The sequence below is a fragment of the Pristis pectinata genome, chromosome 10, assembly GCF_009764475.1.
Source record: "Pristis pectinata isolate sPriPec2 chromosome 10, sPriPec2.1.pri, whole genome shotgun sequence".
Lineage (NCBI taxonomy): Eukaryota > Metazoa > Chordata > Chondrichthyes > Rhinopristiformes > Pristidae > Pristis > Pristis pectinata.
In genome coordinates, this window is record NC_067414.1 from 13878756 (window position 1) to 13892659 (window position 13904).

At 42.0% G+C, this 13904-nt stretch overlaps 1 protein-coding gene across 1 annotated transcript in view; it reads right to left on the reverse strand.

The window, feature by feature from the left end:
* The window catches only part of dst (dystonin), a 464609-nt gene that overhangs the window by 262703 nt on the left and 188002 nt on the right, over positions 1-13904 (reverse strand). The window contains 5 exon segments of the mRNA XM_052024808.1: positions 1175-1302; positions 3481-3576; positions 3699-3818; positions 3955-4061; positions 4780-4892. Coding sequence (XP_051880768.1) covers positions 1175-1302; positions 3481-3576; positions 3699-3818; positions 3955-4061; positions 4780-4892 — 564 coding nt within the window.

A 13904-nucleotide genomic window follows, 5' to 3' on the forward strand; every position in this document is an offset into this window, starting at 1 on the left:
CTCCAGTTTGACAAATACTTTCCTCCCACAGATGCTACTCGACCTGCTGAGTTCCCCCAGCAGATTGTTTGTTGCTCCAGATTCCAGTGTCTGCAGCCTCTTGTGCACCTGTTTTTAACTCATAGAGGAATGAAGTAGGTTATCATAAACATTTAAGCCCAATGTGAAAGATCTTGTGTGCCTTTAGATGCAGCTTATGGACAAAAGGGTTTTGGCAAATGCTGGTGACTCAGAAGATTGAATACTTAAGCAGGAACAGAAAATCTTAAAGATTCTTTAGAACCACCTTGTTCCACAGTCTGAACCAACTCACCAGTAACTCCTTCCTAATATCCAGTTATTGTTGCTATTGTCATTAACAACCCAAACATCAAGAACTCATTCCAAGGGATGAGAAACAAGTCTATAAGAAAGATCAATTAAATATACTGCAGGATAAAAGGCTTGCCAGGCTCACTGCCTTGGTGAAGCAGCCGCATAATCAAAGACCCCACCCACCCGGGTCATTCTCTCTTCTCCCCTCTCCCATCAGGCAGAAGATTCAGGAGCCTGAGGGCACATACCACCAGGCTCAAGGACAGCTTCTATCAAGGACAGCTTCTATCCCACTGCTATAAGACTATTGAATGGTTCCCTTATGACCTTGCACCTTATTGTCTACCTGCACTGTACTTCCTCTTTAGCTGTGACACTTTACTCTGTACTATCTCAATGCACTGTAATGTACTGTGTATGATCGGTATGCAAGGTAAGTTTTTCACTGTCCCTTGGTACAAGTGACAATAATAAACCAATTCCAATATGCTAGGGCATCCCCTCAATACCAGTGCCAGCACATGCCATGCCTGCTGCTTCATGGGAATCTGACCTAATTCCATGTACAAGCAGAGAATGTTAGAGATGCTCAGCAACAAATGTGGAACAAGAAACATCTCATGTTTCAGGTCAATCACATTTCTTCGGAACTGGGAATAGTTTGAGATAAACATATCTGATGAAAGGTCCTTGACCTCAAGCATTGACTCTGTTTCTTGCTCCACAGATGCTGTCTGATCCACTGAGTATTTCCAGCATTTTTTTTTATTTCCAGTTTGCAGGATCCACAACATTTTGGTTCTGTCCAATTATAAGAAAACCACCTCGTCAAATTTCAACAATCTCAGTTTTCACAAACCTTTCCACCTCCGGCCGCAAACTCTTTTCTCTTTCCAGCATTGCGATGATCAACTTTCCCCATTCCTTCTCCACATCATTTGGGTGATAGCCTTGAGGAAGTTTTATCCGACCAAATTCAATCCACACCTAGGAAACAATGACAGAGCCGTAGAATCATAGAGCCATACAGCGTGGAAACAGGCCTTTCTGACCATCAAGCACTCATTTACTAGCCACATTCCCATCAAACATCCATTTACTAGCCAAACTCTCGTCTTCCCAGATTCTGCCACTTACATATTCCATCTTACATGCCCATTAATTCCCCCCAGATGCTACCACTCACCTACACACTAGGAGTAATTTACAGTGGGCAATTAACCTACCAACCTTCACAGCTTTGGAATGTGAGAAGTTTAGTCATTTCATTGACAATAAGTAAAGAATTTATTAACTTGAAGTAATTCAATGGAAGACAATGACTGATAACTAAGCATAAAGCCTAAAAATGTGTGGAGAGAAAAGCAGTTGGGGTTGAGGGGTGGTAATTATTCATCCCAATCATGTTTGAAGACGGGGAAAGACTTGTGAAGAATAAAAATGAAAGAAAAACAATGCCAGGGATATAAAGATGCAACCTAATATAATGCAACAAATATGCTTCTACATAGACTCAACTTCATTTCATATTCTTTGGGAGCTCTGAATGCTCCAGAGTTAACACAATTATCTACAAAGTGGAAGGTAATGGCTGCACTCCATATTTAAAAGGTGTAGAGAAATAAAAGCCCATTCAGAAGCATCAAGCAAAATGAAAATCCATGCCAAAATAGGACGCACACAATCTTTCACAATCTGCTTTCTTTTTCTCTCTTATCTGTAAAGTCCCTTTTCTCAGATTTCCAGTTTAAATATGGTGTCATTCAGATATAATGTATTCAAAGTTTAAGCACTTACAACATGTGCAGAGTTTTAAACAAAAGAAGGTAAACATTTTCCTGGATCAAAATCCTACAACTCCTTACCCAACTGTAACATGGCAATACCTTCTCCATTCACATCACAGCAGTTCAAGTTGCCAACTCACCAGCACTTCCTCAAAAACTGGGGTGGTTATTAAAATCTTTCTTTGCCTCCACAAGTGGAGGTAAAAACAGAAACTGGCCTACCAGGCGCACTCCTTCAGTAGATCGACACAGCATAGCAAACTGGCAAATGGGAGAATCAACTCGTATCCCTCAAAGTTATCCATTTCTATTCCATACTGCAACCTTAGCAGTGAGGGATAAAAAGAGGACTAGTTTCCATCCTGCCATCACACCAAGACTCAGCAGAGTTCATGGGAAACAGGAATGGTGGGGACAAGGGCCAGGAATATTGGCAACAGATCACCTTCTTAGTAATGAGTGTTACGTGACCTGGAGACCAACAGAGGGGCATCCTGAGTCTCAAATTAATTTATTTTAAAAACAGTGGGAATGGACAGATTTTGTCTAGAATGAGATAGTCAGCATTTCTCCAATTACCAAACTCATTACAACTCTCAAGTAACTTCTGTTGTTTATGCTAACACAGTGACACAGCTAGTAAAGCTGCTGCCTACCAGCTCCAGCGACCCAGATTTGATCCTGACCTCCAGTGCTGGCTATGTGGAGTTTACACATTCTCCCTGTGACTGCATGGGTTTACCCCGGGTGTTCTGGTTTCCTCCCACATCCTAAAGTTGTGCGGGTTGTTGGTTAATTGGCCACTATAAATAACCCCTAGTATGGAGGTGAATGGTAGAATCTGAGAGCGAGTTGACGGGAATATGACGAGGATAAAATGGGATTAGTGTAGGATTAATGTAAATGGGTGCTTGATAGCCTGCACAGATTCGGTGGGCCGAAGGGCCTGTTTCCATGTCATATAACTCTTGACTCAGTCGCCCTCATTTGTGAGCAACTTATGGTGCAGTGTATTGAACAGAATTACAACACAGAAAGTCGCCGTTCAATTCACACGTTTCAAAATGAGTTACAAATGTGTGTCTCTGTCTCATGTTCTGCATTCTCTCTATCCATCCCCCTTCTCTGCATCTTAAAACAAGTTTGACTTCCAACTCTTCCTAGTTCTGATGAAAGGTCACCTCCCAGAGAGATTAACTCTTTTTCTCCACAGATGTTCTCCAACTACTTTATTCCCAGCATTCTGCTTTACTTCAGGTTTCCAACCTCTACAATTCCTTGTTTTTCTGGAAAGCTGACTCACCTTTCATTCTTGCAACAGTAAATACAAATAAAACACTTAGGTAGTGCAAGTGAATGACAGATTGGGTGTACCTACCTCTAACAATTTATACAGCTGCTTGATTTTAGTTTTGTCCTTCTCTTTTGGTGGGATTTCTGTGTCCTTAAACTGCATGTATTGGTTATAAAGTGCCTGCAGAAAGTGATAGTTGACAATTAAGGCATTGCCCAATGAAAGAAACTGCCAAAAATGAGGGAATTAAGCCAAATTATTTCACATTTCCAACATCCACAGTATTTTGCTTTCTTAAGTACCTTAAGTTCTGCAGGATTGTTTGAATAGCTTCGATCTGACATAACCGTCACATGATGCTTGATCCATTGGATGAGGTAGTTCACCATATTCTGGTATTCTATCCACTTGACATCTACGTCCTAGCAGAAGCCCAAAACAAGTTTGAACAAGGTTATCCCATTTCAAGAATCCAGTGTACAAACTCAACCCTTAAACTTTGCATGTGAGGTTAAGGGTGAAATGGATCATGAGTGGTGATATACTGCAGGAACTTACGTTTGCACTGATGCCTTCACCACCCTCTGGAATTTTGGGAAAGGCATCGTACAATGACGACACATAAGTGATCACTGATTTCTCATCAGGGGATGCAACGTTAACATCTGTGGAGATAAGAAAGCACCACTTCACCTGAGCATCAGTAGTTAAGCACCATCAGAGCACATGTCAAGGTATAGTTGAACAAGTAGAAAATAGATATGACTCCATGAAATTGTCCAGATAATAAATAATATTATATATTTCTGATTCTTAACAAGCAATAGAATCAAAAAATTACATCTTTCATGTGAGAGACACAAGTACGAGACAATGATCATCCCCATTGAGAGAGTCCAACCACCTTGACATTCAGTGGCATCATTATCACTATGTCTCCTACCATCAACAGCCTGGGGGAGGGGGGTCACCACTCATCTGTGATTTAACTGCATTAGCCCCATATATATTGCAGTTACAAGAGTATGTAAGAGACTGCATATCCTATCACCGTTTCATTTACTACATCATAATTCACCATGAATTTTATTACCTCTAACAATACTACCTTTAACTTTCTCTATTCCAAACAGAATGTAATGGAAACACATTCAGACAAGAAAAAACACACATTTTCCGGGGAGTCGATTATTGCTAAAGTATGAAACTGACTCCACAAATTAAAAAACAGGCAATAAGTAACCCGTGTGTTTTCATCTGGTCTCTGATGGGAGTGAGCAGGTCAGTGCCAATACAAAGTAGTGAAATCTGCTACATTGAAATGACAATAGATAATGTTTGATATAGAAATGATAATGTTTACTCAATGACTAACAAGTTTACCTTCTGGGTCCAAGAGTCTAGTGACACCAAGTTTCTCAGCTACACCAAAGGCTTGTTCCAAGTTGTTCACGTTGCTTTGAATTGCTACTTGACTCATATCTACTAGGTCCGGCCTGAAACTCCGAACAAGACATCAGATCATGATTAGGGAAATGGTGATGTAAAGACATAGACCAACAATCCAATCAAACCTCTGGTTAGACTGTGTTCAGCTCCATTCTTCACACCGAAGGAAAAATGAATTACCCTTAGAGGCCCCATAATGCACTTAGAAGTGGTTGCCAGGTTAAGAATGTTAACTTACACTTTTCACATAATGGGCTTGTAGTTTCTTGAGCAGAGTAAATTATGGTGTGGTTTGTGGATCTGTTAAAGGAGTTGATGGACAGGTAGAGAGAAAATACTGCTTCCAATAGGAGAGTGCAGAACACAAGCTCCTGCCTTTAAAATGAGAGATTTGTCATATCCTTAGAATTCAGAGTTAAGAAGCATTTCTGTACGCAAGAAGAAATCTGGAACCCACACAGAAAACCACTGAGGGTGAAGCCAATTAAAAATTTCAAAATTGGAAAGTGCTGGATTCTTGTTGAGCAAGAATACTAAAGCGTTAAACTAGATGGAGCTATTAAATAATCTCACTGAGTGACTGCTCAGGCAGGGTAGGGTGGATGGCCTGCTCCCACTTCTAACTTAATGCGAGTACATTCTTAACCACAATCATTAATCTATATCTGGAATTAGGCTGGACAAACAACAAAGTAGCAAGAGGCAGCTGGAGAGGATGAATGACTTCAGCTGTCAAGGCAACAGTGAAAGCTTTAATTAGTTGTAAAAGGAAACATTTTGAAGCCAATGATAAACAAATAGCAGCAGGGCACTTGACCAGTTAATCATAGACTCATAGAATAGTACAGCACAATACAGGCCATTCGGCCTACAATGTTGTGCCAACCTTTAAACCTCGCCTAAGACTATCTAACCCCTTCCCCCCATATATCCCTCCATTTTAAATTCCTCCATATGCTTATCTAGCAATCTCTTGAATTTCACCAATGTACCTGCCTCCACCACCGCCAGCGCCTTCCATGCCCCAACCACTCTCTGGGTGAAAAACCTCCCTCTGATATCTCCCTTGAACTTCCCACCCATTACTTTAAAGCCATGCCCTCTTGTATTGAGCATTGGTGCCCTGGTAAAGAAGCGCTGGCTAATCTCCAGCTGACGTTGGTTATGGGATATCTGGAAGAATTGCCAGTGCACCTTCCCTTCCAACAAAATATAAGATGCAGCTTTGCTTTAGTGGCCTCGCTGGAAGACAGCACTGTCCTGGTCAAATCACATAGATGCCATGGCCAAGAAGACTAACCAGCACCTCTACTTCCTCAGGAGGCTAAAGAAATTCAGTATGTCCCCTTTGACACTCACAACTTTTATCGATGCACCATAGAAAGCATCCTATCTGGATGTATCACAGCTTGGTACGACAACTGCTCTGCCCAGGACCACAAGAAACTGCAGAGAGTTGTGGACACAGCCCAGCGCGTCACGGAAACCAGCCTCCCCTCTTTGGACTCTGTCTTTACCTCTCGCTGCCTTGGCAAAGCAGCCAGCATAATCAAAGACCTCACCCACCCGATTCATTCTCTCTTCTCTTGTCTGCCATTAAGCAGAAGATACAGAAGCCTGAGGGCACATACCACCAGACTTAAGGACAGCTTCTACTCTACTGTGATAAGACTAATGAACGGTTCCTTTATACAATGAAATGGACTCTGACCTCACCATCTACCTTGTTACCTTGCACCTTATTGCACTGCACTTTCTCTGTAGCTGTGACACTTAACTCTGTACTGTTATTGTTTTTACCTGTACTACCTCAATGCACTCTGTAATGACTCAATGTAACTGCACTGTGTAATGAATTGACCTGTACGGTCGGTATGCAAGACAAGTTTTTCACTGTACCTCAGTACAAGTGACAATAATAAACCAATACCAATACCTCTGACAGTGTAGCACACCCATTGTACAGAGGAGGAACGATCTGCTCATATCCTTTGGTGGAACTTGAACTCAAGCTGCTGACTGAATAACCAAGTGCCAGCCACCCACACACCCAAACTGACAGCAACACCATTAACACTGGTTTCTCTTCATGAGCAGCAACTTTCATTCGGAAAAGCAAATCCAAAAATCCAAAAAAAAAACTTCAGAAACACTAAGGTGATATTTTGGAAAGCACCATGATGACTCAAACTTCTGGAAAGTAGGAAGATTCTGAGATTCCCAGAATTGATTAAACAGATTCACCTAATTAAACACATTTTCCAAATTCACATGAAGGATGATTGTCAACATAGCCCTGATGCAATCTGCACGGTCCATCTGTTAACATTCTCCTTTTTATTATTTCACGGTCTATTTAGTTATTGTCACTGATATATTCCAAAGCCTTTAGCCAAATGGAAGACAGAAATGGGAAGGAGTATGATTCAACACAGACATCATTAACTAAAAGGCAAGAATGGTGTTGAGTGAGGGCAATGAAGAGGAGCAGGGGATGAGAGAAGGTGAGAAGGAGCTGGAGGAGAGGGGAAAGGAGCTGGGGGAGAAACAGTAGGAGCTGAGGGGGGAGAGGCAAGGAGCTGAAGGGGGAGAGAGAGGGGTAGAGGTGGAGGGAACAATGGAACAGGGAACAAACAAGCTATCTGGAAAGAACTTGCTCTTAAATTTTGGCTTTCATGCCTCAAGACATCTCTAAGCATTTTACAGGCAAGTAGTTGTGAAGTATAATTGCTCGGTAGCACAGGTAAAAAGATCATGTTTTTATGACTGGATTTTTCTGGATGTTGCTGGATTCACAACATATTGGCCAAGACTTTGGGACAGCTTCCCAGTTCTCCCTGAAATCAGTGCTGTGGAATTAATGTTCACCTTAAGGAGCAGACTTAAGGTGGACTCATCTTGGCCTAAGACAACAGTACCAGGACTACATGGTCACTTTCAATTGGAGACTCTGGGTCAGTTACATATACTCCAGGCCTTTCGATAAGGTGAAAAATGAGGCAGTGCCACTTATCTATAGATGAAACCACCAGATTGGTTTAAATCAATACTTGTATCCCAATACAGCAGTCCAAGGTTACTTCCATATTATTGAAACCTCCTTTGGAAAATAAACCTGCTCTCCTGATCAACTTTATGTATTCCTCTCCTACATTGATTTGTTTTACTCTTAACTGCTCTCTGAAGTAGCTTAGCAAGCTATCCTTATGAGGTAAAGTGCTACAAAAAAAAGCCTGATCAAAATTGGATAGACCACTCTACTGAAATAGCATTACAGCCTTGGTCTAAGCAGGAACTACAGACTGTAACTCCTCATTAAGACAGGATTTTAGAAGAACATGTAATCAAGAGCCAAAGTAAAATTGAAGTTACTGTTGATCATGCGACTGGAGTTGTATCGGGCACAAAGGAGAATGATTGAGATGGTTGGAAGCTAATCATTGCAGCCCAAGGACATCACCATAGGAGTTCCTCAGGGCAGTGTCCTCACCCAACCATCTTCAGCTGCTTCATTAATGACCTTCCTTCCATAATTAGGTCAGAAATAAGACTGTCTGCTCATGACCAAAATATGTCTGTATGGAGTTTGCATGTTCTTCATGCAAATGCATGGGATTCCTGAGGGTGTTCTTGTTCCCTCCTACGCCCCAAAGATGTGTTACTAGGTTAATTGGCCACTATGTTTTGTGAAAAGAAAATGAGTGCTTCATTCATAATTCCTCAGGTAACAGGTGCCATGTCAACAAGAGCATGCCCAACCACAGTCCTTTGATTCTTAACAATATTGCCCACAACAAATCCCCCACCATAAATGTCCTTCCAGAGCAGTACCAGCCTGTACCAGCTCCAGTGGCCAGGGCACTTATGTACACCACATCAAGAAGAGGCCAGGTATCCTGCAGTGGGCAACCCTTCCTACAACTCCATAAAGCCTCCCCACACCTAAAACAAAATCACACATCATGAAGGCAATGGAAAAAATCTCCAACTGCCTGGGCACATGCAGTTACAGCCACACCTGACACAGACAGTTGAGAAAAAACCAGCCTGTTTCAACTGTCTAAACATCAACTCGTAGCCTAATGCATGGCAATGTTCATTCACCAGCTCTCCCAAACCCACAGCCTCTATCACTAAGAAGGAACACTACTGAGGGACTCCACTGTCTTCTGGCTAGGATGTAAGCTGAGGTTTAGTATGAAGAGAAGTTTAAAAACAAAATCGCACAGCTCCATCCCACGAGCAGAGTTCTATCCAGCATTGATTTCTCAAACAAAGTAATTGAAACAAACAATGAAGTCATTCATTTTGATGCTGTTTCCCACATCATGAAAGTGAGCAAACATTAGAAGTAACTCACTGGCAGTAAAGTACTTTGGAACATCAAAGGTCATGAATATACATTCATTCCTTCCTAACTGTACATAACAGCTGAAAAGACAAGGTAAAGCCTCAACAATAAACGAGCATTCCAGAATCCTTGCTATTTAGCAACCATTTGAATCAGTGAGGTGGGAAGTGTGGTCACCCATAAAGCACACTACAGTATGACCGAATTATAGTTATACTACATGTGCGGTAAAAAGGGCTGCATCAAAGGATTTTATATTCTGAATAATATGTACTTCTTTGCTTAGTTTTGAATCTGCCTCAACAGGCAATCAGAAACAACCTGAATAAATATTTGCCTGCTTTATCGCACCATGCATTGACAGGTTCAGGCAAAAAGCAACAAAGCAATCAAATGCAATGAGACTCCACCTAGACATCAGAAACATCTATTACAACATTGTTGAAGTTGCATTGCCCAACTACACATTGTAAAAGGAATATGTTTAAATATTTAACCACAAGCTACATTAAGAAGTTGGATGATATACATTAGCATTAATGCACAAGTAGAGTTCACAGTGAATGGTAGGACCCAGGGTGTGCTGGAGAACAGAAAGACCTAGGAATACAAGTAAATGGTTCCCTGAAAGTGACGTTGCAGGTAGACAGGGTGGTGAAGAAGGCTTTTGGCATGCTGGCCTTCATCAGTCAGGGCATTGTGTATAGAAGTTGGGATGTTACGTTACAGTTGTGCAAGACATTGCTGTTCTGTTTTGATCACCCTGGAAAGAGTGCAGAGAAGGTTTACGATGATGTTGCCAGAACTCTAAGGGACTGAATTATGGAGAAAGGTTGAGCAGTTTGGGATTTTTTTTCATTGGCACGTAGGAGATGAGGGGTGATCTTATAGAGGTGTATAAAATTATGAGGGGCATAGACAGGATGAATGTGCACAGTCTTTTTCCCAGCATTAAGGATTCAAGAACTATAGGGCATAGGTTTCAGGTGAGGGGGGGGGGAGGGGGGTAGATTTAATAGGAACTTGAGGGGAAACTTTCTCACCCAGAGAGTGGTCAGTATATGGAATGAGTGGCCAGAGGAAGTGGTTGAGGCAGGTACATTAACAACATTTAAAAGGTACTTGGACGGGTACATGGATAGGAAAGGTTTAGAGGGATACGGGCCAAACATGGGAAAATGGGTATCTCAATCGGCATAGACTAGTTAGGCCAAAGGGCCTGTTTCCGTGCTGTATGACTCTATGACTCTAAGAAAACAAGAACGTAGGAGCAGGAGAAGTCCACCTGATTTCTCAGGTCTGCACCACCATTCAATATGATCATGGCTGATCCACCACAGGCTTCATCTCTTCCTCTGTGCCAGATTCCCAATCTTTCAAAAATACATCTTCCTCCACTTTAAATAATTCTAATGAACTTGTCTCTATAACTCTCTGAGGAACAGAATTCCAGAGGTTCACTACCTTCTCAAAGAAGAAACTTAATGTACCTCAGTTTTAAATGACCTGCCCCTTATCTTGATACTACATCCCCTCATTTGAGACTCTCCCACTACTGAGAACATCTCAACATCTACCCTATTATGCCTTTCATTGAGATCGCTCTTCATTCTTCTGAGCTCCAAAGAAAACAGATCCAACCTGTTTAGCCTCTCTTGACAGGACAACCTTCTCATCTCAGTAATTAGTCTGGTGAATCTCACTTGGACTGCATCCAGCATCTGCAGTCCTTTGTTTCGGCTTCCCCTATCTTCAGTCCTGAAAAAGGGTTCCTGACCAGAACCATTGACCACTTGCTTTTCCCCACGGATGCTGCCTGGCCTGCTGAGTTCCTCCAGCATCATCATGTTTTTCATCTAGATTCCAGCATCTGCAATCCTTTGTTTCTCCAAAGCCACTTCATCCTTTTTTTTGATAAGAGCACCAAAACAGTGCACAGTACTCCAGGTGTGGCCTCGCCAACCCTTGTACAATTGTAATAAAACTCCCTAATTCTAAACTCTGACCCCTTTGCAATAAAGACCATTAGTCCTCTTAACTACTTGTTGCACTGAGTGAAAAATGTGAATGAATTTGCATTAGTACACAATTCACATCTTCCAAAGCATGTCTTGCTTCAGTGAATTATGTAAATACAGCAGCCAATCTGCATACTGCAAGGTCCCACAAAAAACAACAAGAAAAACGGTCAGATAGTGTGATTTTATTTTTCGATTGAGGGCTGTGGGGAAGGCTAGCTTTCTGTTTGGGTGGTTACATAGCATATATTACATCACGTAAGGCAAGGAATTCCTATGATACATTTGTGGATGGAAGCAAGCCATGAAGTGCAGGGATAGACAAGAATGTATAATATTCAAAAGACTGAATGTGGAATGGCAATTTCCATTCCATTCTTGGGCTCTAACACATGTTAATGTATTCAACGTGAAGTGTCCGTAGATCTACCAGAAAATGACAAGCTGGCTAAAAGCATTGCAGAGAGCAGGACAATACTGGAATTTACAGAATCTTCTTAGCACTAAAGTCATTTAGTCCTTTATGCCATGTGGAAAGAACAATCTGGTTAGTTCCATGAGGCCGGCCATTCGCCATGAAAGTTAGCAAGGATTCAGAGACAGCATGTTCCAGTAAGGATGAAAGGAAAAGATGGCAAGGTTATGGAACCTTGGATGACAAAGGTTATTGAAGGTTTGATCAGGATAAAAATGGAAGCACACGACAGGTATTGGCTACTACAATCAAGGCAGTTCCTTGAGGAATATAGAGGGTGCAAGAGAGTACTTAAGGAAATTAAGAGGGCAAAAAGAGGTCATGAGGTATCCTTGACAGGTAAGATTAAGGAGAATGTGAAGTCATTCTGTAAGAATATTAGGAGCAAGAGGGTAGATAGGGAAAGAATGAGACTGAAGAGGTAATCTACGCATGGAGCCAGGGCAGGTCCAAGAGGTCCTAAATGATTACTTCTCATTAGTATTCACCAAGGAAAAGGTTTTTGAGGAGATTGAATTCAGGGAGGGATATACTGATTGTCTGGACCATGTAGATATTAAGAAGATAGAGGTGTCTGAAGTCTTGGAACACATAGGATGGATAAATCCCCAGGACCAGATGAGTTCTGTCCCAAGTCGCAATTGGAAACATGGGAGGAGATTGCTGGGGTCCTGACCAAAATATTTGCATCTTTATTAGCTACAGGTGAGGTAGAAGACTGGAAGACAGCCGATGTTGTTTCTTTATTTCAGAAGGACAGCAGGGAGAAGCCAGGTAACTACAGGCCAGCGAGCTTTATGTTTGTCCTTGGGAAATCATTGGGAGAAAATTCTAAGAGACAGGATTTATGTTCATTTGGAAAGGCAGGGACTGATTAGGGTTAGTCAGCATGGCTTTGGGAGGGGGTAATTCTGTCTCCCTAATTTAATTCAGTTTTTGGAGGAAGTAACAAAGGAGATTGATGAAGGTAGGGTGGTAGACATTGTCTATGTGGACTTCAGTAAGTTATTTGACGAGGTCTTGCATGGTAGGCTGGTCCAGAAGGTTAAGGCACAAGTGATCTAAAGCTCATGGGATCTAAGGCTAATTTGATCCAAAATTGGCAGTGGATGCTTGATATCTGGAATCCACTGCCAGAGAAGGAGGTGGAATCAGATACAATTGCAACGTTTAAGAGGCATTTTGACAAATACTTAAACAGGCAAGACATTGAAGGATACAGTCATATTGATAGCAAATGGGATTATCATAGATGGGCAGAAAATGGCATGGACGTGGTGGGGCTCAAGGGCCTGTTTCTGTGCTAAGTGACTCGATGACTCTAATGCACTTCCCCATTAACTTCTGTGCTCTAAGGCCAAAAAACTTGCAGTGTCTCTAGTCTCTCTGCATAATGGATGTCCATCAACCATGGTGTAATTCCAGTAAATCTGCCCACACCCTCTCGAAGGCCTCAACATCCATCCTACAACGTGGTGTCCAAGTTGGATACAATAGGCCAAATAGTGCTGGACCCCACCCGCAGCCTGATTCTCCACCCAAGGCATCCGCCTGTCCTTTCTTCACCTGGACAGGATGAGTGGACTTCCATGCCCGAGGCATCCCTCAAGGTTCAGCAGGCTCTGGAAAGCCTCAGGTAGTATATCCTGAGGCTCCACCCTAGAACTGCCCCTCACTGATAACAGGTTTCAAACAGTTTGGGAGTCAGAGACATTTACAAGCTATTCAAATAGATATAGATAATATTATAAAATAAAACTTAAAAACAAAAATACCATGATATCCAAAACAAAACTAAAAGGATCAAAAAAATTATTTCAAACCCTTACTTCCATGCATCCTTTCCCACAGGAGCAGTGACCCCAATCAAATGAATAGTGCTCCTATCCTGACACCAGCCTCTCACTCTAGCCTGTGAGTGTTCCTCCACTGTGCTCAATGGTGAGTTCAGCAGCAAAGCAGGAGATCAGAGGCACTGGTCGATGTCTCGACAGAACGACCGCCTCTCAGTGAACATGATTCAGTTGAGGCCCAAACCACAAATCTGTTAGGTTACAGTGTTTGCCTTTCACTTGTTCACACACCCACCATTCACTGGCATAATGTGCAGTGGAGTATTGTTGTGCTCCTTTGCTTCAAGTAATCACAGAATAAAAGACCCATCCCACCAGTCCCAAAGCCTTCTGAATCAAAACAGTGGTTTCCATAGAAACTA